This window comes from Fukomys damarensis, unplaced genomic scaffold, assembly GCF_012274545.1.
Source record: "Fukomys damarensis isolate Sample0158 unplaced genomic scaffold, DMR_v1.0_HiC HiC_scaffold_1, whole genome shotgun sequence".
Taxonomy (NCBI): domain Eukaryota; kingdom Metazoa; phylum Chordata; class Mammalia; order Rodentia; family Bathyergidae; genus Fukomys; species Fukomys damarensis.
In genome coordinates this window covers 6,062,700-6,077,681 of record NW_022900913.1, presented here as the reverse complement: position 1 = coordinate 6,077,681, position 14,982 = coordinate 6,062,700, and the positions used below count along the sequence as shown (strand labels likewise).

Below are 14,982 nucleotides of genomic sequence, written 5' to 3'. Positions count from 1 at the left end.
TAGCAGGAAGTCAGAAGAGTGCTGGTTTCAGCCTAAGGGGCCAAAACACTTTCTTTCTGTCCTATTGAGTCTCATCCTTTTCTCCTAAAGGTGACTTAATCAGTCTTAGGTTGATTAAAACAAGAAATAAATACTCTTTTTATAATTAATCAAGGTTGTAGAACAGGTGTGCATTAGATTCAAAATCATTAGACGTTTTGTAAATGCAGCATTGATACGGATATCCTTCCTGTCACCTTTCATGCATTGTGATTAGGTTTTTGTTCTTCCAGAAGTATCTGTGGCAAGATCCAGTAGTGTAGAAGAGAAAAGATGTGGAGGTAAGTTCTTGCTTTTAACTAATTTCTCTTGAGTATCCTAATACTTCTGATCATTTCTCATCCCTGTCCCTGTGTTTTCTGTGTTTCGCTGTTGACACTCCTGGATCCCCAAATCATGCATCTGAGTATAAGTGGTAATAGTTAATATTGAACCTGTGGGCCAGGGCTTCTCAGCGTGGGATCTCCAGGTCCACACCCTCAGCATCCCCAGGGGACTGGATGGAAATACAGATTCTCAGGCCCTGCCTCCACTGACTGAACCAGCATCTCCCTCTCTCGTGGGGTCTACCATTCTGTGCTCAGTGAGGTCTGCAGGAGCTGCTGAGGGACGTGAGCCTTATGAATCAGAGATAGATAGCAATATGAGCCACAGGTAGTTCTTCCAGGCCTAAAACGGTTATCCAAGCAGTTATTTACATTTTCATGCAAACCCATGGCAGCCGCTCTCAAATCTCCAGATAACGAAGAACTGTCTTGTAATGGGACATAAAGTGATACCTGTGTCACCTGAGGGATTTTTCAAACTTTCTACAGCAATGGATGTCAAAAAGCAGCATTCGTTGGTGCAAGGCTATGCTAAATGTAGACTCTACATGTCTGAATGGAAGGGCTTGCTGTCCGATCTGTGAGGCCAGTGACCGTATCCACCTTCAATTATTTGAACGAATGTCCATTCTAAGATGTTCACTTTCACATCTGTGGCTGACGACATACACGTGCTCATTCCTACCGTTATCCATCCCACCAGAGAGCTTGACACAACAGGTTTCAGTCTGTTTACACCAGCAGGGACTCACGAGCTTCGCAGGCGTATTTTAGGATTGTACTTGCCATTGTGAGCTGCGCTGCCCCGAACCTCACTGTTGGTGAATTCTCTCTGCTTAGTTAGCCACCTGTTGATCCACCCACCTGCCCCTTCAGTAGTCCATTATCAGTGCTACAAGTGGCACTGTGACACTGGACACCTGAAGATCCCTAGCCATGGAGAAGGGCTCGTCGGTGAAAACCATCACCTAGCAAGGATGTCTGGGGAGTTTTAGGAAGACCATACAGATGTATTTGCTCTGACAAAGCGCTCAAACTCTGCACAGAAAATCATGCAATTAAACCAACTGGATGGTTTGTCTGTATTCTAGCTTTACTGACAAAAAAAATTTTTTTTAAGATAACAGCATAGAAAGACACGTTTTCAAAGGAAAGAGCCAGACCAAACAGTCTCAAAAGAGATGTAACAGGTTCTATTTTTCCCCTCTATGGAAAATGTGATTCTTATTGAGATTTTTCCAACTTAGCTATTTTTAGTTGTGTGAGACACAAAGACTCCATAATCCTCATGAAGATGTCAGTGGCCACAGGCTTCCTGGGCACCTGTGGGATCGATTCATTTGACTAATGACAAAGTATCTGCATGTGGAGGCCACCGTCTGCCTTCCATGTGTTACAATGGAACACGAGCTATCGGGTGGCAGGAATACTTTTATCTGTGTGTGTCGCTGACCCTGGGGAATCCCAGCAGCTAAAATACAGAGCCATGAGAGCTGTGTGATCGCGCACCTGCTTATCTTAAGGACAACTGCATGGTTACAGGGAGATTCTGGTGGTTGTTGGTGGAACAGCCCCACATGCTTCGTCCGACTCTCCCAGGCTGGAGCCCTCCAGCCCCAGAGGCTCCTCCGAGACAAAACCAGGAAAGGCCAAGGGGTGCAAAGTCTTCTGCACTCATTAAGCAAGTGAGCCAGGCATGGAAACCTGAGGCAGCCATCCCGGGATGGGGCAGTTGTAGAAAGCTCCAGTGCAGCCTGCGTGGGCTGTCCGACCACCTGCGCTGAATAGCGAACTCCTGTGTCAGGAGCTGCACTCACATCTGGAATTCGAGGGCCTCTGGCAGCCCCAGATGTTGGCTGGGCTGACCCTGATCCCAAGAGGAATCAGCCTGGGGTCACTGCGTCCTTCCACCTCAGGTGACAGATGCATTTCTCAGGGTCCCTGGAATGTGATTTGCTGGAGCAGAGAGGAACACAGCATAGGGGAACCCTAATTCAGGGCCAAATGAGGGGTACTGAACTTTAATGCATATTGCCGGGGGCCCTGAGGGCCTCTCCCATCCCGAGGTTGAGCTCTCCCCTAATGCTCTCCTCACCCTGGAGCTCTGTAGAGACAAGAAGGACTCAGCGAGAGTCCTGGCATCCTGCTAGAACTCCCCCCAGGTGTTCCCTTGTGGACATCAAGTGATTCTTCGATACCATGTGTCACCTCTGAGCTTGCATTGCTGCAGTGTAACCTCAAAGTAGTGAGCATGGGCAGTGGGCACCTGGATCACAGAGCACAGGGAGGAAGCTCTGTGATCCCTAGGGGGAGGTCCTGGAAGCTAAGTTTCAGACACAGAGATGCAGGTTCGTGTTGCCACCAGAGCCCAAGACAGGCCAGTCTGTTGTCTGGGCCGTTGTACAACAGGCTTCCTCATGGTTGCACTTGTCCAGGGTTGACAGATCACAGAAGGACCTCAGGTAGGAGACACCTCTGTGGTGCACAGAGGGGACACCTGGGGAAAGGTGGGTGTCCTTGGGGTGTGCTCTGAGCAGGGGAGACAGGAGCCAAGTAACCCACAGGCTTTTTAGGCACATAGCACAGTGCAGAAGAAGAAAGGTCCTGTTCTGTCTTATGTGATTTTCTCCAACCTCAGCTCCATAACCACTGCCCTGCCTAGATATCATCTTTGCTCCCTGAAAGGCTTGGAACTTTGATAGTGGTGTTTTCCAACTCACAGTGGATGCTGCATTTTTATGTTACATCTTAGGCATCACATAGGCCTTGTGTCTCCCAGACCTCTCCTGTTTCAGAGACCTAAATCCACACCATCTTACCTTTTGAATGCATTATACTCCTGCCTCAAGGAAGGAAATGCAAATAAAGAGATACTTATTGAATGGAAAAACAATAGGTCAAGAAAGAGTTACTTCATGGCCTCCTAAAATGCCATATTTTATTCCTATAGCACAAATCCTTTATTCTTTGGAATAAACCATTTTCCTGATAAGATCCTCAGAATGCATCATAAATGAAAAATAGTCCATGGGATTCTGTCCACACACGTGCATAGAACGCGCACCTGTGCAGAGATCTCTGGAAGGATCCTGAAGGCGTTGTTACAATAGTTACCCTTAGGAAAGAATGTAGACGTATTTTTCCTTTAGAGCTTTTGGAGCCTCTAATATTGTGCGATGTGTGTATATTCATATTCAAAAGTATAATGGAAAACATGAGAATTCTTGTAAATGGAACACTTTTTAAATAAAATGAAGCAATAAGGAAAGAGGGGAAGCAGTGTGGCCTGCAGGTGTGTAGGGACTGGACTCCTCCCTCAGGCTGTGGATGTGCCATGTTGCGCACCCATGAAGAAGCGAGTGTACTCCATTCCCTAGAAACCCCACGGGCCAGGGATGGCCATGAAGGTGGAGTGGAAGAGCAGTGTTACACAAGCCTTCAAAGGAAAGAATCCCAACGCTGCGTCTAGCATACTGAGTTCTAAGATGCTTCTAATTGTAATCCGTGAAAGCATGGGTTTAACACACACTGTGCTCCCTGGGGAGAGGCTTCCTGATGCCCATGATACTTTCAGGAGAATTGTGATTCCCCTCCCTTTACACTGGGCACGTGGCTTGGCATTTTCTCCCTGTCCTCATCTGAGTGCTCCTGACCGTTCCATATTGCGGCCTTTTCAAGTGCAGCATGCTGTTGCTTTGTCCTCCAGAGTTCAACATGTTCCACATGATCGCTGTGGGCCTGAGCAGCTCCATCCTTGGCTGCCTCCTCACCCTGCTTGTCTACACCTACTGCCAGCGCTACCAGCAGCAGTCCCATGATGCCACCGTCATCCACCCGGTGTCTCCGGCCCCTCTGAACACCAGCATAACCAACCACATCAACAAACTGGACAAGTACGACTCGGTGGAAGCCATCAAGGTAAGGAAGGGGCAGTGACCACTGCAGCGAGATGCGCCCAGGCCAAGGGGTCCAGGGCTGTCAGCAGAGCCCAGCGTGGCAGACCAGTGACACAGAGGGCGATGTGGGAAGAGGGCCCCTCGATAAAGAACAGCCTGCTTTGGCTTTGCAAATGTGGCATCTCTGCTGGGAACCCAGTGACATAGGAGACAAGAAGTCAACAGTGAGTAAATGCTTAGCCTGTTTATGCTTTGCAGGCTTGAAGGAAGTCCGTGCAAGGAGGAGAGCTCCCCGCTGAGCAGGTGCACAGGGCTGAGCAGCAGTGATGAGGGCCACACTGTGGCAATCAGGTCTCCTGGTCCAATGAGGAGTAGACCTGACCTTCTTTCCACCTTATTACCTTCCTCTTTGAAATGGGTATAACAATATGTACTTGCATTTCGTTGTGAGGTTTCAGTGACCAGGATTCAGAACCCAGCAAATAGTAACTGCTGTTTGTTGTCTCTGTGGGGCATCAGGTCAGGTGTATAGCTGGGAAGACCATGGGTTTCCTGTCTGCTCCCCACAACCTGCCTTGGGACCCAGATAGATTTAGGGCATTCTGTGAGCTAAGTCTGACTAGAGTCTCACGTTTCTCTGAAGTTGATGCTTTCCCTTAACACTGTTGGGGAGAGTTCTGAGGGCTTCCCTCTGCTCCTGGTTTCCTATAAAATCAGATTTCTTCCTATGTGAAAGCGTGGAGTATCATCAGCTATTACAGCTTCAGGTGGTCCCAGAGCCTCAGTGTCCTCACTGGCTCCCTCCCCACCCCATGGCTGCCTCTCTCCATTACCTTGACAGACCTGCAGCTGTCTGACCATTGACCCATGCCCTCTGCTTGGGCCAAGATCTAGAGCCCACCAGCACTGGCCCCAGTCAAGTGCTAGGCCTAGAGAATGGAGCACCAGGAGTTAAGAGCAGGCCCTTACAGCCTCCCAGAAATGATCTTCTAGAGTGCAAGGAGGAACGGGTGCTCCTATGAGCAGGGAGCTTCAGACCAAGTCCCAGAACCCGAGGAAGGGGCTCCTCTGCACACGATTCCCATGCACTGATGGGTCTGTGTAATTCGGCTGGTCTCTGTTCCCACTGCCATCCAGTGTGCACTTTCACAATGGCCGGAAATGGAGCCGTCATGAAGGCAGTGGACGCTGAGTACATGGATGGTTGCCTGAGCTTTCATGAATCCTTCTAGAACGTTCACGTGCACCTTGCCCAGACTAGCGCTGAACAATTGGTCTCTGACTATTTGGCTTCATCTTTTTATTTTGTCTTTATTATTTTATCTTCATCTTTATTATGTACTCTCTACTTGGCATAGTTAATTTCTTTGAAATCACAGGCAACGTTAATGACTCCTGAAGGGCCCTGTGTCAGAGAGAGCCATTGGGCATACTAAGTTCAGAGTGAAAGAAAACCAAGGCCTTTGAATCTTATACATTTATCTAAATAAGTTTTGTCAAGATCACTGGTAAATGTGCCTATCCACTGAAATCTGAAAGCTGCTTAGGTATATTCTTCATATATGTAGTAATATTTAAAGTGTCTATTAAGTGGGAATCATTCAAGTTTTTCTAGAAGGTTCAGTTTAGGTTTTCTGACACTCTGCTTTTCTTAGTAAATTCTTTACTAAAGTTTGAAAATAGAACTAAGTATATGGAAGATGGCTAACCTTGTTCTAGTTGTTAGGCAAGTCTTCCATGAGGCAGACAATCTGAGGAAGCCAATAAGTGAGAAAATGCTTTCCAAAATAACGGAACCATAAGAGAGAGCTCAAATTCAACATCATAGGCTCCTGATTATATTCACTCCAGGATATTACTTGCTAAATATTCTTATATCTTTTCTATATATGTATTTTACAGGCATTTAACAAAAACAACCTGATCCTAGAGGAAAGAAACAAATACTTCAACCCACATCTCACTGGAAAGACCTATTCTAATGCCTACTTTACAGATCTCAATAATTATGATGAGTACTAATAGCTCTTCTATTTTTTGGCTTCTTGTAAATCCTCAGTTCTGCAAAGCCTGTGCTCTACGACTTCCATGTTTCTGAGGCTTCTGAGAGGAAGTCTGGGTCTATTTCAAGTGCATTTCAAGCCAAGAGTGTCCCATTGCTGCCAAAAATACACATCCTTAAAAGCAACAACAAAAAAACTAAATGCAGCATCATGAAAATCTGGTCTGCAGCAAACACTTGGTAGTTGTTAAATGAGCCCTAGTGTGAAGTTCTTTACTGTGTTCCGCCCATTTCTCTAACGAGTCCATTGTCTCATGAGCTCTATTTTACATATGTGCCACTCATGTTGGAAGGAGTATTAGAAATACAGATTTCTTCTTCATTTTGAGCATAGATCTTCATGATGTTTTAATTCAAGAAAATAAGCACCTTATATGAGAGGCCCCTCTGTCCTCAAGGCCCATATTATTTGATAAAATGAAGAAAATGAATTTGGCCCAACAAGTGTTCACCATGACCTCCCAACTTCTCCAGTCTGGAAAATACCGTGGATTCTCAGAGGCACCCGCATTTGGATTGGGAAAGCTTCTTGCCCGCTGGGGACGCCCCGGGTTCCCACCTGCCCTGCACCTGCCCGGTGACTGAGCAGAGGCCCCGCCCGCTCTGAGGCCCGGACTGTGCTGGGCTGTGGGATGAGCCTGCGGGTCAGAGGCACAGGCGCGGGGACTCGGGACAGCGCTCTGCAGCTCTCGGCAAAGCCAGCCTGACCGCCACTGCCCGTCTCCTGTCGCCCGAAGCCCGACTGCCTGGTCCCCTGAGCGGCCGGCAGGATAACCACTCGTCAGCAGTGGATCACTCCAGGCCGCCTCTCCCTGCCCAGGGAAGTCTTGAACCTTGGTTTGCCGATAAGGGAAGGTATGGAGAGTATGGATTCGGAACTGAAAATGATTTTTAAAACTTCTCCGCGTTACTCAGTGTTGGAAGAACAGGGAAGTCGAACCTTGGTTTGCCGATAAGGGAAGGTATGGAGAGTATGGATTCGGAACTGAAAATGATTTTTAAAACTTCTCCGCGTTACTCAGTGTTGGAAGAGCCGATGCTTAGTGACGAGGATCCTTTTGTGTCCCACTCCCCGTTATCCCCGAGGCGTGGCACCTGGCCCCTCCCCAGCAGGATGTGTGAAGCTGGCTCCCTGGACCGTCACGGTGCACACGGAAGTGGCACCCAGCACCACGCTGTCACTTGCAGTCCCGGGCGCGGGGGAGGAGAGGTTCGGCCTGGTGCCTTTTCTGGATCTCAGTGCTGTCTCCCTGTCCACCCGTCCGGAGGCAGGGGTGGGGCAGGGCACCTGGGAGATCGGGGCTGGAGGAAGGAGGGGGAAGAAGGGCTCTGACCGTCCCTGTGGTCTCAGTCTTGTGGGTTAGCATTTCAGGGCATTATAAAGGCCATTCCTAGAGGTCTCCAGAAATGAAAAAGATAAATTACTTGCAAACAGTGGATCCACATAGTATATGGCAGTGGGTGGAATAATTTTCAAAAGTAAGAACAAAATGGAAATAGGTCATCTGCTGCCTCGGCATTATAATCAAAGCCTGAGCAGATATTGATAGATGTGCTTAGAGGTGGATGAACCTTTGGATTTGTGAAAATGTGCAGTATGGGTAGTGAGGAACACAGTTATTAGCCTATGTGTTTCTGTCTTACTCACCTTAAAACAACGGCTCAGAAAGTATTGGGAAGATCTCATGATCGATAACAAGTATAGCTGAGTTCTGAGTACTCGGAAATGCCTGAATTAGCAACAGTGCTCTCTGTGCACAGTTCTGTGGGTCTGATGCTCAGCGTGTGCTTAGTGTAAAGGGAAGGACAGGGACTATCCAGGGCACCTCGCATACAGGGTGTGAGCATTCTGCTCAGCACTCACTCCCTAAAGGAAATGAAGTAGAAGGTTTCCTGATCACTTCCAGGTTGGATTTCCACTGGACACTGACTCATCTCTTTAAGAAAAACAGTCCTCACTGGGTAGCACATCTTAGCTTTTCCTTTTAATCACCCTCTCCTAAAAATTTTCTAAGGTTAAAACGTCACTTTATCTCCCCTAAGAAGGAGGATACTAATATTTTATGAACTTGTCACTGAACTTGATGTGAAATACTTTCTGAATGGTACCCAGCTGGCCGGTAAGCAATCATGCAGGATCAGGGAAAACCATCCTCCCTCCACCCAAGATTCTCCTGTTTTGGATAATTCAAACCTTCAAGATGGGCATTGCAAAAAAAAAAAAAAAAATCCCCTCATGTTTTGCTCCCCGATACTCTATTCAGATGAAAATTTCACTTTGCAACCTTCTCTGTCCTAACAGGAGAGTGCTTCGTTCGGAACAATCTGAGCTGTGTTCTCAGTAATGCACCTCTCTGTTGAATAACCACTGCTTCCTGTCTCTGTGCTTCACCTCCCTCCAGTCCCGAGCCGCGTGCATGGTTCTCGTGGTGTCCACCATCTGCGGTGCTGCCCCTCCACACAGCAGCTCTTCTGCAGGCTGGAGCTTTAGCACTAGGATTGCTGCTGAAATCTGTGTGTCAAGGTTTAAATTCCTGACAGACGTTTCCATTTACTTCTCCCTCCCTCCCTCCTTCCTTCCTCCTTTTTGTGTTCAAACAGCACAGATAGAGACTTACATTTTTAAACTACACATATTTGACCCTGTCGTCAAATGACACTTAACCACAATTTAATTCCTAGGACTCTGTCTTGGTACAGGTGAACTGTGGCTGATTTTCAGTAGGAAAGTGGCCTCAGTCACACATGTAAACTCTTCGACAGTAAGGCCCCACGTTGATCAGAGACCTTCCTCTGGAGGAGACCATTCACCGTCAGTCACCGCTTTGACAGCACTGAGTTTGCAATTATCCTCATGCTTATTTATTTTTCATTTAGAGAAAATAAAATACTTCCCAACACTGGCCACTTTCCTTGTCACCTTTGTCCCGTGGCCATCAACTTTCTTTAACATCAAGGCATCCTTTACGTTTCAGTGGGGCTTTCCTGTTTTGAGTGGCGTTTGCATCTCTTTTCACTGAATCTAGCACTTTTGTCTCAAAAAGTCACACAGGAGCAGCTAGGCAGAGGTTTAGGTACCGATGATCCATACCAAGAGCTGCAGCAATGCCAGCTCTCGAAGTGACAGGGCTGAGTCTGCGTCTCATGGCTCCAACAATGAGTTTTCATGAAGTTGTCAAGTCAGTAACTTGACCTCGACTCGGGAACAAAGTCTGCTGTTCTTTTTGATATGATACATGTTGGGGTTCACACGTGGCATGGGCCATGTCCAGCCCACCCATTCATCCCAACTCTTACTGCAAGGTACATTTGGAGATTGATGTTGCCATGACATTGCCAGTATTTGGTTGCTCGTTTTCGTCTGTGCTAGATTGTCTAGAATGTCTGTGATTTTCTACCATCAGATGCTAGAAGCCATTCTGAGGACACTGCTTTTTGGCTGATGAGTATAAAATCAAAAGAGTCAAAGCAATGTTCATTTGCACCTAAGAAACACACAAAAGTAACTTCCATGCACAGAATTTTGCCATGTAAGATAAAATACGTGGAACACAGGAAATGTGGAATTTCTTTCTGCTGTTCTCTCCTGCTGTGGTTATTAATTAAAATTTATTTAAAGATATTTGATAACACTACAGATACTGAGCCAAGGCATTCAGGTTGTCTGTTTTGACAGCCTGATACAACAAAAGAATAAATATTGCTTTAATACTTACCTCTTTTCTCTTTGGCAAGCTGCAAAATGAGATAGGATGTTGGATTATTGGTAGCAATTTCTCAAATGATTCTTTATGGACTGATACTAAGATGCATTCACACTTTTTGAGCAGATGGATCACAATGTTTTTCCACATGTTGCATTATCAGAAATTTGGTATGCATTAAGGAGGTATCAGAAACGGAGACCTTTTTGCTTTTAGAAAGTAGTTCAAAATGCAGTGTGCGTAGGGCCTCAAGAAAACTGCTTTTAGAGTCTGGCACTACTTTCGAAAGACCACACTTCGGGAAAGAGCGTGCTAGTTCTGCCATGGAGCACACGCTAGCTTATTACCCAGGATCGGACTCGGTATCAACTCTTGCCTAAGCAGCAGGCTTCTAAAGTGTGGACACAGTGAAGCTTCCGACTCAAAGACACCTGCAGTTCTAGAAGGAGAAATGCAGAGGTCGAGATGAGTGCCCTGTGGCATTTCCTAGACTAGGCAGGGAAATTTAGTCCACCTCTCAGGATGCAGTCAAATACAAGGCCAGTAGTTCAAACGTGATCCTCTTCTTTCTCAGTCTTTTGACAATGTAATGCCAAATGATTCAAACATTAGATGAATGTTAGATAAAGTGGAGAGCCAAGTCTGGTGTCTGAAAAACAGGAACCATTCTACAGTGATGCTAAACAGCACTGTTAGTGTGGATGGTTCGCTTTCTTGTAGAAAGTTGCTAGTGCCTTGTTTAAGATGATGTTTTGGGCCTGGGATCTGGTTCAGTGGTTCCGCGACCTGCCTCGCAAGCTCAAGGGCCTGAGTTCGATCCCTGGTATGAAAAAAAAAAAAAAAAAAAGGATGATGTTTCATCATTACACCTGGATATTACTGGTTCCACTTAGAAGCAGAGTAGGTTGGGTACCCTTACAAGAAAATCACCCTTCCAGGCCGCTTTGAGCTCAGGAATAGGAAATGGCCAAGAAGCCTTTTGTCTTCAGATGTGGCCTGGCTCCCACTGAGCAGTAATATGTTGAGAATTCGGGTTCACTGGGTCTCAAGCTCCCACAGACTGACACCACTCTAAGTCTTGCATCTCCCAGGAGCACCCACCTCTGCTCTGAGGGGAGTGCCATGTGGTGTGTCTATGGTAGAGGTGTTTCTGATCCTCTCCAGACAAGTCCGTAGGCACAGAAATGCCGGACCCAGGCTGCCAGTGGCCAGAACAGGAACAGGAAGTGTGGGGTGAGAACCACTCAGATCATTGCCCGGTTTATTTCATGTCTGAATTCAATGTCAAAACTGCTTAAAATTTACAAAAGATGCTAACTCTGTTTGGATTTTAAAACTGTTAACAGTGTTCTCCCTGCTGAAGTTGATTGCGTTTCCCTTAAACCATAGCTGTGTGCTGAACTTGAGCTTGAATTCCTGCACTTTGAAGGAAAGCACAATAGGGACTGACCATCCGGAATCACCATGTCGGCTCTGCCTGCCGAAAAAAATGCACAAGCTCAGTCCAGTGTAAGATTCTTCAAAACTGTGTTATTCCACTTGACTTTAAACATGTGGTGCCTCGTTTTGTCTTCATTTGCTATTGCCTGTTTTGTGATACAAAATAAACTTATTTGGGATTGTGTACTTTTTCACTGATAATTCCTCAAAGCCAACTTCAGCCCTTGGTAAACTTGGAAACAGTTACTAATCTTAAAGTTAATTTTAATTGATCCTTTTGTATAATCGAAGAGCTCTTTCAAGAATGAACTAGTTTGTCCTTTCTCCTACCTTTGAATGAGAGCCTGGAACACCAGCTGGTGTGTCGGAATGCTTGTGAGTTGATGAGTAGTCTTTCCAAGGGACTCTTGGGCAAGCCACACTTTTTTGCAACCCTAACATTTTGCTGTCAGGATTTCTTCTGAGCTCTTTTCGTCAGACATACACAGCCGCAATTTCCCATGGTCCTCACTTTCTGTTTTCTGCCCATGAATTCACTGGTCTTCAGTTTCCACTGGAGCTGTGTAGGTTTGGGGCTCACATTGCTGTGTACGGACGGATACCTGGCAGACACATTGTTTTCAGAAATCAGTTTCAGGCAAGGAGCTCATTCTATCTTGCATTGGGTCAGTTATGGAAGTTCAGGAAAGAGTGCGAGGAGGGGCATTACCCAGCCAGCCAGTAGAAACCAACTCTACTTCTCCCTGCCTCAGCTCTGAGGAACACAGACACATTTGTGAGATAAAACTAGGTAGCACCACAGTAGCGAAAATGCCCTGCCTTCTCACTGCCGTGGTGATCACTGACTTCTTTATCTCAGCTGGATTTATCTTGTAATGAACAACAAATTCCTGAAGAACAGCCATGAATACTGCCAAGAGCACAGCAATCCTCCCTTTGTAGCAACTCTTTTCTCCCCTCCTCTTCATCTCCTACTGCAAAGATTGGGGCGGGGGGTGGGGTGGTAAGAGAATCCTGATTATGTACAGTATAAATTGTACTATATTTTTTGTACTTATGTTTTATGTAAATAGTTTGTCTCATTTAATTGTACGTGAGCATTGAAATAAATCCTTCCCTTTAGGACAAAATTAGTAGCATCTTTCTTGGAGGAGCCTCAGAGTACACTGTCTCCCATGGTGTGCCGAGCTCCCCTGAAGGGCCAGGCCTGCTCAGACCAAGACTCTGGCCTCCCCAGTGAATCCCAGAGCACACGCCGGTCGGTCTGAGCTTCAGGGCCTCAAGCTCCTGGAGTGGCTTCCAGCTCAGGACCTCTGAGATTTCTGATGATACAGTGAAGAGTTTTTAGAAATATGTCCGTGGACAGTAGGGAGTGTGTGACAAGGAAAGGCGGTCAAGGCCCCACCACTCACAGGGAGTGGACACCAAGTTCTGTGGACAAAGGACATCCTGAGCTGTTGTCCTTACTCTCTCTCCAGCACACCATATTCCATTCTTTCTTGTAGAAGACAAGGTTTTTTTGCATGAACTGCTGCTACTCTCACTATGAACACAGCTAGATGTTTGGCCTCAGGAAAATCACTCGTGGACTGAGAACTGTGTTTCGCTATTCCTGATCTCACTTTAAAAAAGAGAATATATACATATATATTTTTCAAGTGGCCAAAAAGCTGAAAACACTCACTGAACTTTGAGGGTAAATAGTGGCATGATTGAATAAAACTATATAAATATAAAGCATGTTATAAAGATTAAACTATTTTACTCCCAAGTAGTGAAATATTAAAATTTCAAAGTATTCCATGAAGAATCAATATTTGGCTGCTAATTTAGAAAATAAATAGAATGAATAAATACGGTACCAAAATTTTATTTTCTGCAATTTTTTGAAACTTTGTGATCATAATAATACATATTCTAAAATTTAGATGGTGTCACAAAATGTTCCTCTGTCCAAGTCTTCTTAGAATTTTCCTTCACTCCTAAAAATAGTTGACAAATGATTTAGAGTACCTTTCCATACCTATTGGACATGTATAATGTAATTTTCTGTTAAAAATGTCTCTGCAGGCCCAGTTTGTGATGAACAGCACAAGTGATTGAAGGTGCTGACTACATAACTATAAATAATATTCAAAGAAACTGTCCTTAAACAAAGTTAGAAACAGCACTATTTTCCTTTCAAGAGTTTACTCTCATTTTTCTTAAGTACGATTTTGAAAGCAATGTCAGAAATCGTGTTTTTCTCATTAATCTGTTTGTGTCCACTTCCCTGGGAAGCAGTGATGTTCTTGCCCAGCCCTGCATTTACAGTGGAAAGTTCAGGGCTGAATTTGAGGTGAAAACACAATTCTACACGATGTGGGAGCTTCAGAATAAGCACATAACCAGGGAAATGAAGCTCAAAGGTGATGCTTTTAAAATATATTTTTCCTGTGTTACACAGGAACTGTGCGTTTGTCTCTAGTGTGAAGAAATGTTAATATTTTAAAATGAAAAAGCTGAATAATGACATTTTAAAATTCGTTACCTGGGTGCGATCATGTCAGGCGTGGGTGGCTTTGTCTGAAGGTCAGTTGTTTACCACACTCATGGTTTCACTTGCCACCCTTCCTTGACAGTGAGGCAAAGTGAAGACTGGAAAGTTCTAGTTTTCTTCCTCTTCGGTGTCCTCCTTTATGTCCACCTTAGAAGTTCTCTGAATCACTTTTTCTTGAACCAGGAATCAAGCTCAGAGCCTCGCACACACCAGACATGTGCTGTGCCCCCAGCTGTCTTTGAATCACTTCTTTCCTCTGGAAGACACAGGTTATGTGATCTTTGTGTGTCTTCAGCGTTGCCACGTTCTCTGGTGCCAGGCCTCACACTCCCTTGATCATAGCAGCCCATTGGGTGCCCAGAAAGTCCCCTTGGGATGCTCAGTGTACCGCCACGATGGGACAGCCTTCATGAACGCGCACTCGTGAAGTATATTTAAGCAACCTTATGGATAATGGGGACTTCTTTGCCCCGTGTCACAAAACACGGTTGCAGTTTCAAATAGAAGTGCCCTCCAAAGACTCCTGTCCTGTAGTGAGGGCTTGGATTCCCAGAGCAGCAGCGGTAAAAAATGAGTCTTGAGGTGATGGGATCTCAAGGGCACGGACCTCATCAATGCACTGATGGCCTGGTTGGAGGATGTAGGTCACTGAGGCCATGCCATTGAAGGGCATGTCCTGTCCCCAGACCCTTCTCTACCCTGTCACACTCCCCCTCCCTCCTGGATATAAATCTAGCAGTTTTCCTTTGATCATGAACTTCTGCCTTGATGTTTCTGCCCTGAAGCCATCTGTCCTTGGATGGAAACATAAACCAAACAAGTCTCTTATTTAAGTTGTGGACATCAGGTACTTTGTTCCAGAGACAAAAAGCTGATGAATACACCATCTTTCCTTTTGACTCTTTCAACTTATTTGCATCAATCCCTGCTAGAAGTTTCAGGAAACTGGGTTTCGTGAAACAATGGGGTTGTCTCG

The 14,982-nt window shown here is 45.7% G+C and overlaps 1 protein-coding gene across 1 annotated transcript in view; it reads left to right on the top strand.

The window, feature by feature from the left end:
* Positions 1-7,238, top strand: part of Sema5a (semaphorin 5A) — a 357,050-nt gene extending 349,812 nt beyond the window's left edge. The window contains exons 23-25 of the mRNA XM_033758913.1: positions 273-320; positions 4,072-4,283; positions 6,164-7,238. Coding sequence (XP_033614804.1) covers positions 273-320; positions 4,072-4,283; positions 6,164-6,283 — 380 coding nt within the window. The 3' untranslated portion in view covers positions 6,284-7,238. The remainder of the gene's footprint in view (positions 1-272; positions 321-4,071; positions 4,284-6,163) is intronic.
* The last annotated feature ends 7,744 nt before the right edge of the window (positions 7,239-14,982 follow it).